The sequence below is a fragment of the Schistocerca serialis genome, chromosome 2, assembly GCF_023864345.2.
Source record: "Schistocerca serialis cubense isolate TAMUIC-IGC-003099 chromosome 2, iqSchSeri2.2, whole genome shotgun sequence".
NCBI lineage: Eukaryota > Metazoa > Arthropoda > Insecta > Orthoptera > Acrididae > Schistocerca > Schistocerca serialis.
This window is the reverse complement of record NC_064639.1, coordinates 298803181-298828620: the sequence shown is the minus strand read 5'-3', so window position 1 is coordinate 298828620 and position 25440 is coordinate 298803181. Positions and strand designations below refer to the sequence as shown.

Sequence of the window (25440 nt, the reverse complement as noted above, 5' to 3'; positions counted from 1 at the left end):
ATGAAAACTGTACGTATAAAAAATGCAGTAAATGAAGCTGGCAAAAAGGAATACAAACGTCTCAAAAATGAGAGCAGCAGGAAGTGCAAAATGGCTAAGCAAGGATGGTTGGAGGACAATTTAAGGATGTAGAGACATATATCACTAGGGTTAAGATAGATACTGCCTACAGGAAAATTAAAGGGACCTTTGGAGAAAAGAGAACCACTTGTATGAATATCAAGAGCTCAGATGGAAAACCAGTTCCAAGCAAAGAACGGAAAGCAGAAAGATAGAAGGAGTGTGTAGATAGTCTACAAAAGGGTGATGTATTTGAGGACAATATATGGAAATGGAAGAGGACGTAGGTGAAAATGAAATGTGAGATATGATACTGTGTGAAGAATTTGACAGAAATTGAAAGACCTAAGTCGAAACAAGTCCCCAGAATAGACAACATTCCATTAGAACTACTGATAGCCTTGGGAGAGCCAGCCCTGACAAAACTCACCATCTGGTGAGCAAGACATCCGAAACAGGCAAAATACCCTCAGATTTCAAGAATAATATAATAATTCCAATCCCTCAGAAAGTAGGTGTTGACAGGTGTGAAAATTATCAAACTATCAGTTTAATAAGTCACGGCTGCAAAATACTGATATGAATTCTTTACAGATGAATGGAAAAACTGGTAGATGCCGACCTTAGGAAAGATCAATTCAGATTCCATAGAAATACTGGAACACTTGAGGCAATGCTGACACTATGACTTATCTTACAAGATATGTTGAGGAAAGGCAAACCTATGTTTCTAGCATTAGTAGACTTGGAGAAAGCTTTTGACAATGTTGACTGGAATACTCTCTTTCAAATTCTAAAGGTGGCAAGGGTAAAATACAGGGTGTGAAAGGCTATTTACAATTTGTACAGAAAACAGATGGCAGTTAGAGTCAAGGGGCATGAAAGGGAAGCAGTGGTTGGGAAGGGAGTAAGACAGGGTTGTAGCCTCTCCCCAATGTTATTCAATCTGTATATTGAACAAGAAGTAAAAGAAACGAAAGAAAAATTTGGAGTAGGAATTAAAATCCATGGAGGAGAAATAAGAACTCTGATGTTTGCCGATGATATTGTAATTCTGTCAGAGACAGCAAAGGACCTGGAAGAGCAGTTGAACGGAATGGACAGTGTCTTGAAAGGAAGCTATAAGTTGAACATCAACAAAAGCAAAAAGAGGATAATGGAATGTAGTCTAATGACATTGGTTGATGCTGGGCGAATTAGATTAGGAAAAGAGACACTTAAAGTAGTAGATAAGTTTTGTTATTTGGGGAGCAAAATAACTCATGACAGTCGAAGTAGGAAGGATTAAGATGTAGACTGGCAATGACAAGGAAAGCGTTTCTGAAGAAGAGAAATTTGTTAGCATCAAGTATAGATTTACGTGTCAGGAAATCATTTCTGAAAGTATTTGTATGGAGTGTAGCCATGTATGGATGTGAAACGTGGACAATAAATAGTTTAGACAAGAAGACAATAGATGCTTTTGAAATGTGGTGCTACAGAAAAATACTGAAGATTAAATGGGTAGATCACACTAACGAGGAGATACTGAGTAGGATTAGGGAGAAGAGGAATTTGTGGCACAATTTGTCTAGTAGAAGGGATCGGTTGGTAGACATGTTCTGAAGCACCAAGGGATCACCAATTTGTATCTGTTTGATTTTTTGCAACTAAGAAAGTTTAACAGGTCTGCTATGTTTATAGCTTCTCATTTGGTTTAAATAAATAAAATCATGTAACTGCAAGAGTTCATTACGTTTTTATGCTGCCTCTACCAAATTTTGATCTGTAAGTTCTGTTTAGCAGTTCTGTAGACTACACAAAATGATATTTGCAAATAATAATAACAATACAGGATGTCCCACTCAAACCTCCCTGATTTCAAGGACCCAGGAGAGAAAAACTACAGTAGATACGACAATGAAAAATGCACCACATTGTAGAGCATCTCAAGAATTTATATTTCTGCATCATAAGTGCCAAGTATCATCACCAGAGTGCAGCACGGTCGCATGAAGTGAAAATGGAGACTCCCAAGCAGTGCGCGCAAGCAGTGGTGCGGTTTGCAGAAACAAATCCACCAATTACTGTGCAAAGAAATTATCGTCATGTGTATGAATGTGATCCACCTGAAGTGAAAACAATTAAGGAATGTATAGGAAGTTTCTGGCAACATGAAGTTTTCTGAAACATTCTGGCTGTGCACATTATGGAGTTTCATAAGAGACAGTGGAGGACATCAGACAAACGTTTCTCAGAAGCCCACGTAAGTCAGTTCGTCAAGCATCTAGGCAACTTGATGTACCTCGATCAACACTGCATTGTGTAGTTCACCAGCGTCTTCCTATGTGTGCTTACAAAGTGCAAATTCTGCAACATCTGATGCCGAACGACAAACCACGCCGAAAACAATATGCCGTGGATATGCTGCGGCGTATTGATATGGATGCCAGCTTCCCGGAAAGATGTTTATTCTCACGTGAGGCAACCTTACATCTATCAGGAAGGGTTAATATAGGCATCATGTTTGGATTGGGGTTCTCAAAAGCCGCTTGTTGACATTGAACATGTTCGTGATAGCCCTAAATTAAACATCTGGTGCAGGCTAATGCATGACAGGGTTGTTGGACTATTCTTCTTTGTGGAACAAACAGTGAATGGGTCAGTGTATCTGGACATGTTGGAGCAGTTTGTACCCTCATATACAAGACTTGCAACCCAACATCATTTTTCAACAAGATGGAGCTCCACTGCATTTGTCAATGGCCGTTCGCAAGGTCCTGGATAGGAAATTTCCCAATCGTTGGATCGGATGCAGAGGATCCTTTGCCTGGCCACCACGTTCACCTGACATTATGCTGCTCGATTTCTTCATGTGGGGATTTGTGAAGGACCGCGTCTATGCGACCAAAGTGGACGAAATTTGTACGTTGCAACATCACATCACTAATGATGATTGCAACAGTAACAGAGGAAATGATACAAAGAACTTGGCAAGAAATTGAATAGAGACTCTATATTCTTCATGCTACAATTGCCTGTCACCACCTCCATGTTGGTTTTTCCCAGACTCGACAGAGTGTGAGACCTTATTGTTTCAATTAAATCCTTCAGTAGCTAGACTTTTTCAAAAATCGTGAGGTGAGGGAAGGATTTTGAAATACAGCAAAATGATTAAAGATATGATTGCACAGTTGTAAAGTACAGCAGTAACCATGGAAATTATGTTTCACGATTTTTGTTGTGTGTCCTACTGTTTTGGTGACGTGCACTCAGAAAGATAACAACTGCGTTTTCTTTGGGAGGGTTCCCAACACTTCAACAGTCTAATGGGAACATACAAAAAAATGTGTTTAACTGTCCTGCCATGATTATTTCATTCTGTTGCAATTTACCAAACTTTTCAATATTTGCTGCAGTAGTATGAAAAGTGTTTCTCAAAAAGAGAAATCTGTTATTGCCAAATAGAAATTTTAAGATCAGAATGTTTATTATGGAAGTATTTGTTTGCACTGTAGCATTACATGGAAGCGAAACTTGGGTGTTGAACCGTACAGACAAGAAGAGAATAGAATCTTTCAAAATGCAGCGCTACAGAAGAATTCTGAAGATTAGGCGGGTATACCAGATAACTAATGAAGTACCAAATCAATGCAGTGAATCAAATCAGAAGGGAAAGAAATTTATAACACAACTTGAATAATAGAAAGGATATGTTTTTAAGGACATATCACGGGGCATTAAGGTAGGGTCACTTCAGTAATGGCTGGTAAAACTTCTAGAGGGAGCTCGAACCTTGACTACAGTAAGCACGTTCAAGCGGATGTAGGGTGCACTTGTAGACACAGGATAGATCAGCACTGAGAGCATCATCGGTTGGGCTAAAAGCCACAACAACATGGGAACAAAATTAATTTTCCTCCGACGTACTTCTCATTACATAAACTTTGTCGATTCCTTGCCTTGGTGCGCCCCTGGTAATCATAGGGGGGGGGGGGGGGGGAGGGGGGGTTGTAGGGGATGATGAGATTACAAGTTTAAAAGATAACACTGGTGATACATAAGCTATTTTCCACATAACAGCACACAACTTTGATCACTGCATTTCATGTTAACATCTGCAAGGGGCCAGTTAGATGAGTGAAACGACTTCTCACATTCTGACAAACCCATTGTGATTGCCTTCATTGTTAATGTCTATTGCCGTTTCAGTCACGGTTTGGGTGTCACGATAAATTGGTTCCACCCTGAGCAGAATGCTTACTGTGTTGTCCTTTCTAATACAAAATCTGAAGAGAGGTTTACTATCTTATCATTGTTGTGTATTTCTGATCTAAAAATTTCTGCTGCAATTGAAAAGAAACAGAACTGTATCAATCAAGAAGAGACTACTCACTGTACAATTTGACAATACTGACTCAGCTATCACATATTGGTGCCGGAAATACTCTCACATTTTTAAAACTATAAATTTCTTCATCGAGAGCTGGCTAACTGCCACCGACATTATTACTTACTCTTTCTCATTTCTTACATAACATTAATGCTGTGACTTAAGAAATCATGACGAAGAAAAAAGATGATCTGTTTCCTCGCCAGGACCAAGAACTTATGAATATAAAACATACAGCCAAAGGCTGTTATTACCGAGGGGCACAAGAGCTTAGTTTTTACTGCAATGAGCAAAGTATGAGCAACTGTTTAGCAGCACTGACGCACTACTGACAGTTGTTTGCTCAAACACATTGGACCGCTTGAGCTTGTGGATAGAAATTCACATGACAAGTTAGTTCTCACTGCAAAGGCCATCTACCTTATTTTTTTCCACTGGCTATTTTTAACCAATTGCTCTAAACACGCCATCAAATACTACAGTACATAGAATTCCAGAGCCTTTCATCAAGAGCTGGGGAGTTGGCATCAAGGATCACCAGTACTATGATAGCAGACAACTGGAAGATTACATATATACAAAGCCCTAACAGCATTGATGCACAACTGTACTTATTTCGAGTAAGCAAGGTGGCACAGTGGTTAGCACACTGGACTCGCATTTGGGAGGACTACAGCTCAAATTTGCATCTGGCCATCCAGAATTGGGTTTTCCACGATTTTTCCAAATCACTGCCTTCCTTCCTTCATACTCATTTCACCATCTTCTGCGACTTTATGCTACATGCACCTTTGGCAATGTGGCTTATTTCACGTGTAATGACCTCACAGAATTCTGTCATTGTCTGTGGTCTATTCTTGTACACTTGGCCTATCAGACACCCACAAAAAACTTGGGGGGGGGGGGGGCGGGGGTGATGATCAGGGGTCCACAATTATTGATTTATTATTATCATGTCACCAAAGAAACGGGTTACAAGTTTTACGGGAGCATTAGGCATGTTACACGTCCCTCCATCTATTTGGGAATAATCTTCCGTAAGTTTGATGTCAAACAACTGCTCCACAAATGTACCGAAGATGCCCAAATAAACTTCAGTGTCTACAGTCATATCAAAGAAAATAGGGCCAAAAATCCTGGAAGCCGACACCGCACACCACACTCTAAGCTTTTCATCATGCAGTGGTGTTTTGTGGATGATATGTGGGACCAGCTCAGTATCTACTGTTTTGTGCGTTGATGTAATCTGACAGACGGAACCATGCCTCATCTATGCACCAACTTAAGGAGACAATGTCTAGATGCTGAATAAGAAACCCTTGAAACCATCAACACCATACTTTTCTCATGATCTGTTCCTTGCAATTGTGCAGTCTGTATTGTCGCAATGCCAATTTCTTCTCAGTCCTTTAAACATGCCACATGGAATACCTGTCTCCTGGCTCAATCAATGCAATGATTTCCTTGAAGAGTTCTCCATGCATCTCAAAACAGGGGTTAACCGAAGCGTCCGATTCCACCCGTCGGCTTTGACCCATGACGTAAGGCTGTAATGGTGTGCGACGTCACGACGGCGCAGAATTTAGATTGTGAGAGTTGCGTGTTTGTAGGTGTCGTTATGATATGATTGGTGGTGCTCTCTGGTGCTGTGTGTATGTGTTGTGTGTTAGGTGATGTTTTTGGTTCAGTTTGCGTGTTTATAGGTGGCGTATTGTTGTGGTTGGTGATTTTCTCTGGCGGTGTGTTTATGATTAGCGTGTTATGTGGTGTATGGGGTTCATTTACGTGGTAGCATTGCACGTGTGTGGTATCAGTGGCGACTGTGCTTTCAGAGGAATATTTTTCAGTGAGTTAATGATTTTGGTTTTCTTATGTTGATGTTATTGTAGTTTTTTTTCTGTTCGTCGTGTGTGAATTTTGGTAAATCGCTTTGTTTATGTCTTTCGTAGGTGTGGATATGACTCACAAGGTCAACAGTTTTCGGTTGTCAGCGATGATGGGGGACAGTGTGTTGTCTTTAATAAATTTTCTTCAGCTGTTCAGCCTGTTGGCTGAAGTCGTGAAGTGTTCAGTGTGTCGTGAAGAAATGAGGCCAACTAAAGTTCCAGCGTCTCGGACCAGGGACGGACAGATATATGTGGAGATGTCTTAATGATAACAGGTCAAAGGAAGTGTTTGATTCCAATTTTGTTGTTTTGTTGTGCTTTTTGAGGTAGTGGTGACTGTGGACGTGGTTGTAGTTTTGGGTTTCATGATTTGGTATCAGTAGTGTTTGATTCCAGTGGATATTGTTTTTAGTTGATTTTGGGAAGGTTGTGGTCATTTTATTTTATCGTTTTTGTCATTTGGTTTAGTGGCGTGTGTTTATTTTTAGTTTGTCCCCACCCAAAAACCCGCAATTTCCCGCACCTGTCCCGTTAGTTTCATTATATTTTTGGAGGAATATGTATTTGATGGTTTTTCCATTTATTTGTGTGTTTATTGTCATGTTTACGTTATGACGTCATAGTTGTAATATGGGAGTAGTAGTGAATGGTCATTTCCGCCATATTGGTGACGCCATTGGTCAAAGCAGATGGGTCGATTCCGTTAACCCCAAAACAGTACCGATAAAACTGTGTACTCAATTATGGTCTATGTTTACACAGCCACTGTTTAGTACACCAGTTGTCCTTGTCTCCAGCTTCCTTAGAATTGATAAAATTGTTGCCTTTGTTGGAATACTGCGCATATTGAATCCTCTTTGGAAAGCCCATTGTCTTGTAATCAATGAGCTTGTCTTCCAAAGTGTGGACTAGATGCTTCTGCCAGCTAGAGCCTGCAAACAAATTGCCAATTTGCTTTTTACTGTCACAGACTTCAAATATTGCGACCGATGAGCCTGCAAACGAACTGACACGAGCTGACCAAATGAGGCATTATTCCTGACAAAAGGACATTACGCGCAAAAACAACAATTGACTTGCCAACAACAGGCAATACTTCTGATTCTACCAGAGGTACTGAGCTCTTTAAAATAACTTTCTCATTTTTATGAGTTTTCGGAGAGAAATTATGATCCAATGAAATAGTTAAGGTTTATGCAGCCCTGTACAACACATCAGGTTTATCAAAGGAAAATCTACACAATAGCTTTTTCATACCATCACAATCACTGAAAGTTGCTCCATTCTTGCGTATTCTGACAGATGATTCTAGCTACAATGAACAGTGCTGGAAAGTCAAACAACACTGGCCAAGCTTCGCATACACTTATATAAGAAAGTAGGATTTCTCAACATAGTCAATAATGACATCCCTGATAAGATGAAAAGCTATGAAGATTTCACCAATCAATCATTCAGTTCAGCTTACGGAATTTCCTTGTGTGCATTATGGAAAGGTAGCTGACCAGTAAGTTTGACTTATTAACTGATGGTATCCAAAAAATTAATGAAATTATGTAATAGTAAGTTTGAAAACTTTCCATACTTAAGCATCTGACATTTAGTGCTCTCACAATATTTTCCATTGCCTTTCTCAAGACTTCTGTTAACACAGAAGTGTTATCCACATGTATACCAACTGAGAATACAACTGCAGAATAATATTTAAATTCTTTGAGCAAATTTAGGAGTGATGAATTTAATTAAGATAAGAACAACAACTCAAATGCAGCAAACAAGAGAAGGAAGCACTAATCTTCCCAAATCTGCTACAGTTAAAAATCAATCAAACTCAAGTTCACGGACCACACTTTCTTGTATGCTCTACTTTCTCCTCAGCTCCTCACAAAGAAATCTGCAATCTTAAAAGCAGAGATGCCTTGTTTTTAATGCCATAAAAGGGCAGTCGTGCATTTATTCTCATAAACCACACACATTCATAAGCAATACTTCTGATTTTAGTTAAAATAAGAGGGCTTAAATTATTGCTCAACAGCACTACACAATGTCACCTACAATGAATCCATTTGAGTTGCACAATTAATAATTGAGCTAATGGGCAATAAAAATTCATATAAATGACAATAAGAAGTGAGATGGATACTTCCAGAGATATTATCAGTGAACCTATTCATACTTATACAATATATTTAATAATAAAACTAATGCACCCCACAAATTGCCTGTGGTTCATGTTGTTCAATTATTTTATTGATAAAGCAATAGGAAAGGTACACGAGGATTGTGGCAGAGATGAAAAATGGTTGACTTGGGTTGCTTGGGAGTTTGTGGAGAAAGTGTGGTTCATCTATAAAGGAGAAGAATGCATGTAGGAAACCAGTGAGACTTATTCTGGAGTACTTGGGATTTGCACCAGGTCAGATTAAAGTAAGACATTGAAGCAATTCAGAGGCGGATCACTAGATTTATTACTGCTAGACTCAAGCAACACACAAGTATTGCAGAGATGCTGCGGAAACGCAAATGTGAATCCCTGGAGGGAAAGCAACATTATTTTCAAGGATCACTATTGAGAAAATTTAGAGAACCGCCATTTCTGCTGACTGCAGAACGAGTCTAATGTCGCCACCATAGAATTCATGTAAGGACTACAATGGTAGGATACGAGAAATTAGGGCTCATACGGAAATATATAAACAGACATTTTTCTCTTGCTCTGTTCGTGAGTGGAACAGGAAAGGAAATGACAAGTAGAGGGATAAGGTACCTTTCCACACACCGTACAGGGTCTTGCAGAGTATGTGTGTAGATGCAGATAGAGGAGGTAGTACCATACAAATAAAAAGTAGTAGTAGTAGTAGTAGTAGTAGTAGCAGCAGCAGTAGCAGCAGCGGTAATAGTAGTAGTTGTTATGCTTGGGTCTTTAAGAGTAACATCTGACTGCACATTCAGTTCATCCATTCATAAATTGTGTTAAGTAAATCCCTTGGTGAAGGATAACCCTCATGGATGCAGGACAAGTTAAGATATACATTAACGGACAGAAACACCAACTACAGGCAACAACTGTAAAGTATACTAACAATAAATTATGAATAGTGATGATCTCCATGTACTAATAATTATAGGAAGTATTTCTACATTACTTTATAGATGTGAATATGATAGAGGGAAACATTCCACGTGGGAAAAATATATCCAAAAACAAAGATGATGTGACTTACCCAACGAAAGCGCTGGCAGGTCGATAGACACACAAACAAACACAAACACACACACAAAATTCAAGCTTTCGCAATCAACGGTTGCTTCATCAGGAAAGAGGAAAGGAGAGGGAAAGACGAAAGAATGTGGGTCTTAAGGGAGAGGGTAAGGAGTCATTCCAATCCCGGGAGCGGAAAGACTTACCTTAGGGGGAAAAAAGGACGGGTATACACTCGCACACACACACATATCCATCTGCACATACACAGACACAAGCAGACATTTGTAAAGGCCTTTACAAATGTCTGCTTGTGTCTGTGTATGTGCGGGTGGATATGTGTGTGTGTGCGCGCGCGACTGTATACCTGTCCTTTTTTCCCCCCTAAGATAAGTCTTTCTGCTCTCGGGATTGGAATGACTCCTTACCCTCTCCCTTAAAACCCACATCCTTTCGTCTTTCCCTCTCCTTCCCTCTTTCCTGATGAAGCAACCGTTGGTTGCGAAAGCTTGAATTTTGTGTGTGTGTTTGTGTTTGTTTGTGTGTCTGTCGACCTACCAGCGCTTTCGTTGGGTAAGTCACATCATCTTTGTTTTTAGATATATTTACTTTATAGATGTATGTATAAGTAAGAAAAATTGGCTACTTTGGAAAAATGACTTCTTCCCTTCCTTATACTATTCAGCTGTGTTTTTTTTTACGCAGTACTTCAAACCAAGTATTTAGAGAGACGTATTTTACACAAGCATTATGGTTATAGGGAATTTATGTCCCTGCATCCACAGTCTGAAGAACTATAAGAGCAGCTGGTAAGGAACTCAAAGTTTGCTTTTGAATCTCCAGGGATCAGCAGTTTCCTGCCTCATGTCCGCCATTAACTTGTTACAGGCTTGAGCACCTAAAACTAGATTACGGATGGCCTACAAAAAATTGGTTTTTACATCCAGCTCTGTAGTTGCAAATTTTACATTGATTTTTACATCCAGCTTTATAGTCTGAAATTCTAAAGTTCAGCCTAAATTCATTCTTTTCACTAACTGGAAATGCCATTACACTGTAAATGCGTTGACAAACACACACACACACACACACACACACACACACACACACACACACACACACACACACACACAAACTTAAAATCAGCTAAAACTCACCCAAGTAACTCTGTACTCCAGGTTCTTTTGATTTGAAGAGATATGTGATTGCCATGGACATATCAAACAGTTTGCTTTCAAATAACCTTAATAAGAAATCTTTTGCACCGCTGCCTTGTGAAAGTTCCCTGGCAGTCTTCTCAGTCTCAGAAGGTTCTGTATTAGCACCACCACAACACAGTGTCAATGAAGACTGTGACGAGGGGGGTGGGGCAGCCTGCACAACAGACACTGGGGGAGAAGATTCACTGTCACTCAGTTGCGGCACATCTTCCGGTTCTTGGACAACATGATCCTGGCCAGAGCCTGATTCAAGGCTCTCGTGGCTGCGGCTTATACTGTGTACACTGGATTCCCTCGTCGTGTCACTGCTACCGCCACCACAAAGAATGCCGGAATCGTCGGAGCCCAAGCTGGCAATCTCTTCACGATCTCGACCAGTAACTGGGCTGGCCCTTACTGCAACTCCTGCAACGGGTACGTCGGGAGGCACAGCTGTTTTGGGCAGCCTCCCGTCGGACGGTTCACATTCGGGACTAGGCGTTACATCGACTTCAGGAATCCTCTGTAATGCAGAGTCAAGACTCCTATTGCGGTGATGCATTGTCAGTGTAGTAGCTGCTGTCACCTGTGATATAGGTGGAAGTAGAATGCCCATTGACCTGTAAAAAAAAAGTTAACACATGCTGTTTGAAGCACAAGTTCACGTTCTTTTTCAAGTACAAAGATAATGTTGCCTTTACTTCTCAAATTATTTACATCCCACCAAGACTTTCTACTGTCATCCATAGTACAATAAGATGAATTTTTAAACTTCCTTTGATTTTAACTGCATTTCCAAAGTTAACTGAAATATAACTGATAAGAATAAATAATACAGTCCACTTTAGAATAGCTATCTTTTGTAGAAAGTTGTATCAGATGGGTGAGAAATAATACTTCGGAGCCAAAACCTTTCACAAGGCCTACCATTGAATAGTCACAATATATTAACTACTGGTGTATATACAATATGCAAACAAACTCTAATCTAAAGAGTTGTGTCAGTTCTTCACATCACTGCCACATTATGTGTACTAACACCTAGCAATATATTTGAGGCTGTAAGTTTGTATATACTTAAATTACACGAAGTGTTCAGATAACAGAAGATTTTATTGAATAATGTTACACTGAGATTTAATTCTTTCATGTGCTGTTGTCATATTGAAACAACTTTAAAACTGCAAGTCTACCAGCAAAAGGGAGCACCACTGCCAGCAAGCATGTGGTATAGCAACACAATCACATACTCTGCCATATGAATAACTACAGAGGAATGAAGGGTACTTTTTACAACATCAATTAAGCAGCACAATATGAATATTTATTCACTGATTTGCTGTACTACTATTGGGTATTGTGTCTATCTTCAGTGGAATACTGATAGAAGAGAGAAACTGAAATTGAAATCCAAAACACCAAAAAAAAAAAAAAGAAAGAAAAGGAAAAGGTAAGATTGTCATAATTATACAATACTTACAATAAAATCGTGCACATCCGTAAGGAAAAGCAATTGGGGAGTAACTTCTTCCTACCTCTCTACTCCCTCAAAATGAAAATGATTAAAAGCTTACAACAATTTGCTTTGTTTACATTCTACTGAAAATAAGATTAGAAAGCTCAATTTAGTTTTTGCAACTTCTGTAGCCACAAATTGGTATGCCTGATTAAAAAATCACTTTATGTTGTGCAAAAGTGAATTTGATTTTTCAGTATAAAACAGTTTGGGTTAACTGAACCTACCAATATCAGATGTCGGCTTCACACTGTAACTGTGCGGCACCATGCTTGTGGAAACAAAGAGAACTGAACACTGATATTTCTTGTGTGTCTGTATTAGCTGCTGGAGTGTAGATTGTGTGACAAAGTGGGTAATGTAGTGCAAGGTCTAGTTAGGTTGAAAGATGACAATTTTATTGTGAGATGGCAAAGTGGTATTGAACGCTTCAGTTAATTCAGTAATTTTCAGACTCCGAACACGAACTTCCTTACATAAAATGATTAATGATGTCATCCTCATAATATCACAACGTGCTGTGCATTTTCAAAACATGTAGCAAGAAATGAATGGAAAATAATTTTATTAAAAAATTCTCACAGTCAAGGAAAGGATTTTACTCAACAGTGAGATCTACTCACATGCTGGATACTGCATGAATTCATACCTTAAGTCAATGATACATCCAAGTCAATCATATAGCTTTAACAGGCGTCAGCTTTGCAAACATGAATTATTTTGCTCTCAGATACCCCCTCCCGCCCTCTCTCCCACTCCTCCTTTACAATAACAAGATTTTTAATATCCACATAACTGAGATGGCAATGTCATCTAATAGTACAATTTTCTATTTCTTTTTCTTGTAAAAGATTAGGCAACTGTTTTCATCTTTTGAATATTGGACAAGTACGTAACTAAAAACACCACCACACTTGTTTCTAAAAGGATTGTGTGTTCAAGAAACAAAACAGAATGTGAAAGGTTGGGTGTACTATTAACAATCATGTCTCTGTTTTCTTTAACCCTAAATATCACAGTCAAAATAAAAATAAAATCCTACCGGAAATCCAAGCTGAGATTACGCTGATGATTGCTGAGTCGCGGTCGCACCTGAAGGCCAGGATTTGCACGGCCGTGGACTGCGGGGGGTACATTGCCAGTACCCAGCTTCTGCCGCTTTGTCACAGCTAGTGACGGCGGCTGCTTGCCCGCAGCTACTCCACTCATCATACAGCCAACGCCAGAATAGTCATCTGCCGTCCATGGCTGACCTGTTGTAAAAGCAATAAGACTAAGATAGTGTTTCTATATTAAAATCGGCCTTATTAGATGTAAATTTCAACATTATTAACGAAGAAATATAATTTTTTTTAGTAAAAACTTACACTAGAACATAAGCAAGTGAGTAACCTGCTAGAAATTGCAATTGAAGAACGGTAGTTCATTTGTGGTTAAGGTAAATGAAATAGCCTACATAAATGCAACATGTAATTCAGCTGCCAACTGTGGAAGTCTCATGTAGTGGAAAGCAACTGCCAGACACAAACTATATTGGAAAATTTAACTGATCAATAGCTTTACGGAAATGCCGGAGAAACGTTTCTTCTGTGATTGTATAACAAGAATCTACTGTGGCTGGTGTGTAGTTAATGAACCCCTTATACTTCAGTTGTTGCCATCTGGTAGGTATGTGGACTGCAGATGAGCATGCAAGCATTTTATAAAAACATTTTCAATAATAAGCTAGACTATGAAGACTGTACTGATAAAATGCCAACAGACAGATGTTACATCCACATACAGAGAAATAAATAAAAAAACAGCATTAAAAAGAAGCACTAAGTTCAAAATATTATTTACAACATCCAATAATCTGTTTAGCCTGCCAAAATTAAAGAACTGAGTGCATTCAGAACTGAGTGCTAGTCACCTATTTTATAAGTAATACAGAAATCACATAGGCCTAACTGAAAAATGAATTTGTACATAAGTCTAATAACACACATCAACCGCATACACCATTGCAATAAAACAAATTATATACCTGAAAAAGTAGCCTCCCACTCCTTTAATACTTTCCATCAGGTGCTAGCGAAATAAGCCACTGTTTAAAACTAATCAAGGTGCTACATGAATACAGCACTTACTGCTTTCATAATTTAATCTACAGCAAACGTTTGATATTATAGCAAACGTTTGATATTATAGCCAAACATGCAAGACTTCTGTAGATTCAAGACAACTGAATGTAATCTTTTGACAGCTGAGGTGCTAATTTTAGCACAATTAAGACTCAAACAATTAACATAATAAAGAAAACTGCTCTTCCGTAAACATAAACAAAGGTCTTGTAAATTTTGTGATGATGTAGGCCTACTAGAATAATAATTATCCTAAGTTTCAACGATTGCTCACAGTAATGAATAATTTTCACACAAAAACTATAAAACGTCTTAATAAACAAGGAACGAGAACAATATTCTAAAAATACACGCTAAATACGTAAATTTGATACTCAAAGCGCGTGACTTAAAGAGAAAATGTTGTCATTAACTAATCTACTCTTATTGATGATTTCGTTTTAGACAAGTAGGCTATGCACTGAAAATTTCAAAAAAAAACTGTAAGGTTTTTAAAGGACTTAGCATAATTATCTACAAAAACGATCATGAGGTAACGTCAAGTGATAAATTTCTCTTTTTGTGCCGTCAGGTGTAAAATTATTTACAATTTGCGTTCGCGGGCGAATGACTTCTGGAGTCTATGACTAACGACGGATTCATTAACGCACAGCAGATTTACCGTTGTAAGGTACTAATGTTAAGCATTGTGTGTTGAGATTTTACACTACTTATAACAATAAATTCTAAATTAAAAACATGTACATGTAGATGTACGCTAATCCCGCATGCCGTGCGACTGACATTTAGGGTGTGACCAAGTGACAACTGAGGACGCATACCGATTCTATTAAAATCTGCGAACAGAATTTGATTACAAATGTTACATACATTACACAACACACGTGAAAACATCAGCACAACACGAATAATAAATATTTCCCCGTCACTTCCGTGTTTTGAAGCAGTTTATGCAGCAGCTTGTACAACCGCCCAACAAAAACACACACATTCTTTCGATATTCAGCTGCGAAACGCATCAAACGAAATGTAAAGAACAACCTGCCCTTGTAAAAATAAGTAAATAAATATAAAGCAACTCACCAAAATCAACCCACTTCGATGGACCAATTGGTTTCTCGTATTATTCGTAACAACTTTCTGCCACGACAGCCATATTAGATTAGTACCGACTGGCAGTGGGGCCAACCTTTGAATACGCTCCGTCTTATTAAATAACAGTCAGAGAACAGAATGAGTTATACGCGTTGAATATTATTATACTACTCCAAACTTTTAAGCTGTACATTTTATTCCCGTCACCTACAGAAATTTCACCGATTGCCTAATAAAATTGAGCTACTTTAACACATCGCATTCGATTTAAGTTGGTACACAACAAAAATGTTTGGGTGGGGAAGGTCACAAAGTACAGCTGCACTTAACTGAGCTCAATTCGTAAGGCCGCTCCTGGTGGCACGGGGATGAGGAATTGCTGGAAGGGTGGAGCGACGGGGGTCATTTCAGGGTGGCGCTTAAATATTTTGATTTAGTTCAGTCTGCTGTACTGTCGGTGTGCGTTCGCAATGCATCGTAAGACTTCGGCTCAACACCGATCAAAAATTGAACTGAAACAATTGTCTCGAAAACAGTTAAACATTTTCCTTCAACATTTATAAACTGTAGCGCTCCTTATTCCAAAGAAACCGCTTTCTGTCACTTACATATACCAATCCCTGGGCGTTCGTTTCCGCTCGTGATTAATTCTTGACACGAAGCAGTTATGCTTATGTTGCTGTATGCACATGTGTGCAGAAAGGTCAGTGATCTCTACAAAGGGACACTCAGGTTTCATGACTCCCTGTTCAATATAGTAGTACAAAAGAATCCAGATAAGAACAATACTGCTCGAACAGTCCATGGGTATACTGCCGGTTCATAGTGTCCAACGGGCACAATATTTCGGCGATCAGACAAGTCGCCATCGTCAGCGTACCTGACGATGGCGACATGTCTGATCGCCGGAATATTGTGCCCGTTGGACACTATGAACCGGCAGTACACCCGTGGACTGTTCAAGCAACAAATACACCGGGAGAAACTGAAGAATCACAGGAACAATACTGCTTACAATAAACTAAAAATAACTCCACACAATAGGACGAACATTGTCACTGCAGCGCTTTTAATAATGAGGCATCTGAAGCATACAAATTTCCTGTGAAAATCTCCGAGCAGAAAAACGAAATCCCAAGACGTCCTGGGAAAACGCACGAATACTAGGTTGGACCATGACAGAGTTACAGAATAACAGAGTATAGAAGTATATTTTACAACATATCTATGATTTTTTTATTCGGACTACTTCAAAAGTCTACGTTAAGCTTTCGTAATAAACAATTCAATACGTTAATATTATCTTGGCCTGTGGTTTATGTGCTCAAATGGCAAATGAGGCGCCTTCCACCTTTTACTTCACTCACAGTGGAGGGAAAGCAGAAATTGACACAGCAGGCAAAAGTAACTGTAACTAACATGTTATTTATGAAAAAAGTATGGCATGTACTTTTTCAAATCTGTACATAACGTAAGGACTTATTCTTCAAAACTGTATATTGTTTAAGAAAAATCCATCGAAATTGTCATTATATAAAACCCAAAGCCTGTCTGGAAACTATATGTTACTATTGCAGGAAGAAAAAGGGCACTTAATTTATACAGGGTTTATTTAAATATCTGCTGCGGAAATGGTCACAACAAGATGCTTTTCGGGGAATCAAGTCTAGTGCTTTTTCTTGAGGATAGGGCATGGGGCTCTTCTTGACAGAAGTCGATTACGAGATCAACCGTAAACGTGTGTAGCTGTATAGATGAAATATTTAGCGGCGATACTATGAAGCGATATTCGAAATGGGAGTATGAGACGTACATGTGAATTCACATGAAAGACTTAACATGTGATGAGAGGATTCTGCTAATATGTGATGCAAAGGACTCCGCACGCACGACTACAGTGCGCTCGGCTCATATCGTGCAGGCATGTTATCGGACATCGAATTCCGGGACGGGCTGCCAGAATCTTACAGGGTCAGTACGACCCACACGGACGTCGAATAGAGATGCTTAGGGAACTTAAATTCTAAGCTTTGGAAGAAACTGTGTTGGGTAAATTTAGAGAACCAACATTCGTGGAAGAGTGCGACTATTGTCTCCATTGTACGCCGGCAAGCAAAACGTATTGATGAAAGCACACACACCAAAAAAGTTTTGCATCACTTCGGTTCCGAGAGTTCCGGAACCTTACAGAAAATGGGAATAGAGATCAACATAACCATCATTTACGCCCTTTTTATTGGTCATGAAACCCACACATTGCATGTTGTACCACTATACAACGAGACCTTCAGAGGTGGTGATCCAGACTGTTGTACACACCGGTACCTATAATATCTAGCAGCACGTTCTCTTGCATTGATGCATGCCTGTGTTCGTCGTGGCATACTATCCACAAGTTCATTAAGGCACTGTTGGTCCAGATTATCCCACTCCTCAACGGCGATTCGGCGTAGATCCCTCAGAGTGGTTGGTGGGTAACGCCGTCCATAAACAGCCCTTTTCAACCTATTCCAGGCATGTCCGTTAGGGTTCAAGTCTGGAGAACATGCTGGCCGCTCTAGTCGAGCGATGTCGTTATCCTGAAGGAAGTCATTCACAACAGGTGCACGATGTGGGCGCGAATTGTCGTCCTTGAAGACGAATGCCTCCCCAATATGCCTCCGATATGGTTGCACTGTCGGTCGGAGGACGGCATTTACGTATCGTACAGCCGTTACGGCGCCTTCCAGGACCACCAGCGGAGTACGTCGGCCCCACATAATGCCACCCCAAAACAGCAGGGAACCTTCACCTTGCTGCACTCGCTGGACAGTGTGTCTAAGGCATTCAATTCAGCCTGACCGGATTACCCCCAAACACGTCTCCGACGATTGTCTGGTTGAAGGCAAATGCGACACTCTTCGGTGAAGAGAACATGATGCCAATGCTGAGCGGTCCATTCTGCATGTTGTTGGGCCCATCTGTACCGCGCTGCATGGTGTGGTGGTTGCAAAGACGCACCTCGCCATGGACGTCGGGAGTGAAGTTGCGCATTATGCAGACTATTGCGCACTGTTTGAGTCGTAACACGACGTCCTGTGGCTGCACGAAAAGCATTATTCAATATGGTGGCGTTGCTGTCAGGGTTCCTCCGAGCCATAATCGGTAGGTAGCGGTCATCCACTGCCCTTGGGCGTCCTGAGCGAGGCATATCATCGACAGTTCCTGTCTCTCTGTATCTCGTCCATGTGCGAACAACATCGCTGTGGTTCACTCTGAGACACTTTGACACTTCCCTTGTTGAGAGCCCTTCCTGGCACAAAGTAAGAATACGGATGCATCGAACCGCGGTATTGACTGTCTAGGCATGGTTAAACTACAGACAACACGAGCCGTGTACCTCCTTTCTGGTGGAATGACTGGAACTGATAGTCTTTCAGACCCCCTCCGTGTAATAGGCGCTGCTCATGCATGATTGTTTACATCTTTGGGCGGGTTTAGCGACATCTCTGAACAATCAAGGGGACTGTGTCTATGATAGAATATCCACAGTCAATGACTACCTTCTGGAGTTCTGGGAACCAGGGTGATGCAAAACCTTTTTTGATGTGTGGATTTTTCCCATGATGTGCCATTGCTAAGGAACATGGATCGATGAAACTAGGACTATACATAGAAGCGCTACATTATAGCATAGAAGGTAACTGAAAGAAATACACAATGAGACTAACAGAAACGACACTTTTATTCAAAGTCAATACTTTCACTGATGTCACCGCGACTAACGATGGTCCCCTAGACATTATAAACAGAGGAACATGGTTCTTAAAGGGTATGTGTTCACCACGGACGGGACAGCGACCTCTGAAACGTGCTCCCGTGCTGAGCACAAGGTTGGTAAGGACTCCTTGTGGAAGAGCACTTCATCCTTCCACTAGAGCGTGCTGGATACTCGGTGGTGCATGTGTACGTGCTACACTACGTCTCCGCAAAGTACAGAATGACGATAACGCTGACCGGTGAGTGTAGCGTGCTCAACCATCTGATAGTCAGTACGCAGAACACACCTCCCCACGCTGTAACACCCAGACCAGCACAACGAACATGTTCGGCATTGTTCCTGGATGTACTATTTTTGTAAAAATACAGTTTTCATTCTGCATGTGTGAAAGTTTTACATTGTGTAGATACATCCTTCCCGCTTGTTTTCAAACTTCGTTCAACCTTTTCCCGTGAGTGGCGCCGTCACAGCATGTCTTCAAGACGGCTGCTACACTTGACGTTCGTCAGAAGCAACGTGCTGTCATAGAATTCCTGTGCTGTGAAAACGAGACAGGGGGAAACATCCACAAGAGGTTGAAAAAGGTGTATGGAGATGCTGCTGTCGACCGCAGTACGGTTAGTCGGTGGGAAAGCAGGTTACGTGATGAAAGCGGACACGGCAATATTGGGGATTGTCCTGGCAGTGGCTGGCCTCGTACTGCACACACTCCAGACAATGTGCAGAGAGTTAACGAATTGGTGACTGCTGACAGACGCATCACAGTGAACGAATTGTCACGCTACGTTGGGATGGGGGAAGGAAGTGTTTGCAGAATACTGAAAGTGTTGGCGTTAATAAAGGGTTGTACCAGGTGGGTTCCCAGGATGTTGACAGTGGCTCACAAAGAAACAAGAAAAACGGTATGCAGCGAACTTTTGGAACAGTATGAGAATGGTAGAGATGAATTTCTTGGAAGAATTGTGACAGGTGATAAAACATGGCTCCATCATTTTTCACCAGAGACGAAGAGGCAATGAATGGATTGGCATTATGCAAATTCACCCAAGAAAAAAAATTCAAAACCACACCTTCTGCTGGAAAAGTTATGGCTACAGTGTTTTTCGATTCCGAAGGACTCTTGCTTCTGGACATCATGCCAAGTGGAACCACCATAAATTCTGATGCATATGTGACGACACTAAAGAAACTTCAAGCTCGACTGAGTCGCCTTCGACCACATCGACGAAAACAGGATGTTTTGCTGTTGCGCGACAATGCACGGCCACATGTCAGTCAAGAAACCATGGAAGCGATCACAAAACTCGCATGGACAACACTGAAACACCCGCCTTACAGTCCTAACCTGGCTCCATGTGACTATCATCTCTTTGGGAAACTGAAAGACTCTCTTCGTGGAACACGGTTTGAAGAAGATGACTCCCTTGTACACGCTGCCAAACAGTGGCTCCAACAGGTTGGTCCAGGATTTTAGCGTGCGGGTATACAGGCGCTGGTTCCAAGATGGCGTAAGGCAGTTGAGGGGGATGGAAATTATGTGGAGAAATGAAAATATTGTTTCTAAAGGATGTATCTACACACTGTACAACTTTCAGACATGTAGAATACAATATGGATTTAAAAAAAATAGCGTGCATTTCTTTTGGAGTGACCCTCGTATTACGTTTTCCCAAGTCTCGGCATTGTCGAGCACGATCGTTTTGGTGGTCCAGGTGTTACGGTGTGGAGACGCATAACGTTGCATGGGCGTACTGACCTCCAAATCTTTGAACATGGTACACTAATCGGTCAAAGTTATTGTGCGCTGTACTCCCCCTCCGTGTGCAGTTTTTCAGGAGTGCATTCAACCCTGATGTCATTTTTATGGATGACTGTCTGAGACCTCATCGAAAAGCGCAGGTGCACGTTTTGGTACTAGACGACATTTGATGGATGGACTTCCTCTAGCCCCCCCCCCCTCCCCCTCCCCTGCCCCACTCTTTCCCGGGACTTCAGTTCCATCGAACACGTGTGGGAGGTGTTGGGGAGGTGTGTTGCAGCGCGTCCACGTACACTCACGACCATAAAGTAGCTGTGAAACTCGCTCGTGGAACAATGGAATGTCCTACCAAAAGAACTCCACGCCACCCTTGAGGCCAGCATGGGGCCACGTTGCAGAGCATGCATGGCCGCCCTTCGTGATCACAGCCCCTATTAACACTTTGCCGTCCGCAAGTCTCGTATAAATTTATTCGCTTCGCGCCGACAGCGCTAATTCGGATTACTTGGCTTGTCGCCGGCCGCTTGTCACCTTTCCGTTGATGGCAACCTTCCACACACATTGACTTTTGCGCCCTTTAATTTTTCCGGAAATCCTCTATTTTGCCGTATCGTTCCACAAACTCGAATTTTCTTTTCAAATTACTTCTCTGCAAGTTCTACACTGTTATAACAATTATCCATGTAGAGGTGATACCACTTTCCATAAGAAGGTGTCAATAGTTCCATCACTGTTTTTGCTAAAGGTTGTTCAGCGCCGGAATATATCTTGAATGAGGAAATGTATCCCATACTCGAATCAGACAGCATCCGAATGAGTATGCTGTATTTCGTAATTTTCGACGGATTGCAAACTTTAGAGTTTAACTGTCCACGCCGCGGAATCATTCCTTCATCAATTGAGATGTTTTGACTTAGATTGAACGTTTCTTCAAACTTTTTTGAAAAATAATCAGTTACGAATTGCACTTTGCAAAGCCGTTCGGCATTATCCGGTTTATTGTTGTTGTCGGAAAATGTAAAAATGATAATATTTGTCTGAATCGGTTTGCGGACATCGTTTTGCGAAAAATCGGTGTCTCTATCAACGGATTCGTTTACCAGTAATCATCGATCCTTGCTTTTTTTACAATTCCCATAAGGATCGCAAGCTCAAACCATTTTCTAAGTTCGGGTCTCGTAACGTCGACAAATTTGGCATTTTTTTTATCCAGTTTCCTTCTATTGAAATTTTGACTGAAATACTTGCTGGTTTCGTTGCTAACATATTCAAGTAGATCATTCCCAATATATAATTCTAAGATATCCCCGGCGCTCTGTGTATCTTTGGGAAATGTGTGTGGATCCGGAGATCCTTCAAATTTATTATTTGTCCTCGGTAAATTATAGTCTGTCTTCTTCGTCTGATTAATCCGAATCAGATGGCAACCGTAACGTTCGCCGAATTCTTCTTGGACGTATTTCACTATCTTCCGACGATTCTGCTTCACTTTCATTTTCTTGATATCCAATGTCTTCTTCCCAATCGGCCAAGTCGTCTGGAACGTCATACAAGACGTCCGCGCATTCATCGTAAATAATCGTATCGTCTCTTTCGTCTGCCATGGTGAAAGTGCACAAGTTCTTATAAAAACAAAAAACAAAAACTTGTTGACCTGCGTAACGTATTGTCACCTAAACAAAACACCAGCAGAATTATAAAGATACTAAAGTACTGTCACCGGACACTGTGCGATACTATGCACACGACACCACTGTGGTGTCGCCGGACGGCAGTGTTGAGATCCGTGTCCCGCCTTTTGTAATGTCCAGGGGACTATCATAAATCGCGGTGACTTCAGTCTAATTATTGTCTTTGAATAAAATTATCTTTACTGTTAGTCTCATTGCGCATTTCTTTCTGTTACCTCATGTACTACACTATAGCAGTTCTTTCATCGCGCTATGTTACTTAGCATTGACACCTCACGCGAAATTTACTTTCGTCCACAAGATTTGCACACCAGTTCAAAAGCTGCTGCTAGTGGAGACGAATTTTTACAAGGGCTTTAGGCATAAAGTTTTAATCATCACTTTGAAAAATGAAGTTACGTAATTAATTTTTTCTTTTAGTGCAGGTATACGTCTGCAATCTACGTGCATATTAAAAAACCAGTGCCACAGTAACGTAGCTCGGCGCTGGAGCAGAAGATAAATAAATATGTAAATAAAAAGATTGGTGCAGCCCACTCATGAAGTGGAGTATCGTGAGGTAATTGTTTTCTGCATTTGAAGGAGAGCACCGCTGCAACAATCGATGCTGCGTTGGCGCAAGTGTGCGGCAACAGATGGTTCAAATGGCTCTGAGCACTATGGGACTTAACTTCTGAGGTCATCAGTCCCCTAGAACTTAGAACTACTTAAACCTCACTAACCTAAGGACATCACACACATCCATGCCCGAGACATGTTTTGAACCTGCGATCGTAGCGGTTGCGCGGTTCCAGACTGTAGCGTGCGGCAAGAATGCACCATCATATGATCCAGCATTTAGGTAGCGTCGCAGACGTTTGCAAGTCTGAATGACGAAGAACGAAATGGTAGAACATCCCTCTGTGAAGAACCGATAATCACAAGGCAAGTGGCGGCCTTGGTGCTCGAAGACAGGCGTAGCACAATCCAGGCGACGGTGGAAAAGTGAAAAATCAGTGGACCAGTTCTGAAACTCTTGCACGACATTTTGTTCCGTGGGCAAGCAGTGCCAAACAAGTGGATTCACCACCGAGAAACAAGAAGCCACCCCCCCCCCCCCGGCATCATCAAACAATGTGATGTCGAGTGGTTTTCGGGGCTAACATGGTGTAGTGGTAACATTACATGCTGCTAATGGGAAAATCAGCATAGCAACATGCAACCGAAATCTCTTGACGAGGTTACGGAAGACTGCGGAAACGAAACGTCGCGAGAAGCTGTCCGCGGGGGAGTTGCACGCCGGCGCATTCTGCACCTGATACGGTTTCACATGCTGCTTCTTTAGGTTACCAATATTTGTGGTATTGTCCACAGATTACGATGCCGTAAACAAAGTCGGCACCTCGCATCGATACGGCGTAAGATAACGCTATCTCGCTGCATACTGCAAACGACAAATGGGAGGCGTTTTGGTGAAGCCACACCCTCTCTCAGCTTAGCGACGTCACCGCACCGAGACGCCGATATGCAGCCGAGCAGAGCAATACTCAGCACGGGGTCCGTGACCAACGATTAAGACAACAACACTGTCTTAGATACAGCACCAGTGTGTTTCAAGTACTGTGTTGAACTTTACTGTGAACATGATGTCTATGTACTTCAGGCAAAGTCTCGTAAATTTGCCTGTATCTGGGTGATACTTTAACACTCAGAGACTGTTGTAAATACTCAGAACATTCCTGTGAAAATGGATTATAAAAAGTTAAGTAAATTATTATACATCTATCGTAATAGAGTGAACTAATACTACATCCGTTCTACACTCATGCTCATAAATTAAGGATAATGCTGATACATGGTGAAACAATGCTCTGGTGGGCGGTTTGTGGGTTTAAATCACCTCGTAGTATGACCATGCGGTGCATTTGACCTGCGGTCGTTGCACGGTGGCGCTGGCAGCAGTCCACATACGCAGAGGTGTGTTAGTGTATGTCAGAGTACGGTGCAGCGAGTATGTGTGCAGTCGTTTTCAGACGTGCTAATGGTGACTGTGTTGAAAATGGCTCAAAAACACATATTGATAACGTTATGAGGAGTGGAACACTAGGGCGACTGGAGGCTGGTCAAACACAGCAGGTCGTAGCATGTGTCACAAAGTGTGATCTCAAGATTATGGCAACGATTCCAGCAGACAGGAAACGTGTCCAGCCTCTACAGTACGGGACATCCACAGTGTACAACACCACAAGAAGACCGATATCTCACCATCAGTGCCCGCAGACGGCCACGGAGTACTGCAGGTAACCTTGCTCGGGACCTTACCACAGCCACTGGAACAGTTTTCTCCAGACACACAGCCTACAGACGACTGAACAGACATGTTTTATTCGCCCGGAGACCTGCAAGGTGCATTCCATTGACACCTGGTCACAGGAGAGCCTGTAAAGTCTGGTGTCGAGAACACAGTACATGGTCACTGGAATAGTGGTCCCAGGTTATGTTCACGGACGAGTCCAGGTATAGTTTGAACAGTGATTCTCGCCGGGTTTTCATCTGGCGTAAACCAGGAGCCAGATACCAACCCCTTAAAGTCCTTGAAAGGGATCTCTATGGAGGTCGTGGTTTGATGGTGTGGGGTGGGGTTATGATTGGTGCACATACACCCCTGCATATCTTTGACAGAGGAACTGTAACACGTCAGGTGTATCGGGACGTCATTATGCACCAGTATGTCTGCCTTTTCAGGGGTGCAGTGGTTCCCACCTTCCTCCTGATGGATGATAACGCACGGGCCCATC

At 41.4% G+C, this 25440-nt stretch overlaps 1 protein-coding gene across 2 annotated transcripts in view; it reads right to left on the bottom strand.

The window, feature by feature from the left end:
- The window catches only part of LOC126457067 (phosphatidylinositol 4-kinase beta), a 261997-nt gene that overhangs the window by 27351 nt on the left and 209206 nt on the right, over positions 1-25440 (bottom strand). The window contains exons 1-3 of one of the 2 annotated variants that reach the window (XM_050093066.1): positions 15442-15531; positions 13278-13488; positions 10678-11339 (exon numbers count right to left, since the gene is read on the bottom strand). In XM_050093066.1, coding sequence (XP_049949023.1) covers positions 10678-11339; positions 13278-13447 — 832 coding nt within the window. In that variant the 5' untranslated portion in view covers positions 13448-13488; positions 15442-15531. Of the gene's footprint in view, positions 1-10677; positions 11340-13277; positions 13489-15441; positions 15532-25440 lie in introns of those variants that run through there. The other variant, XM_050093065.1, reaches the window with a different exon arrangement.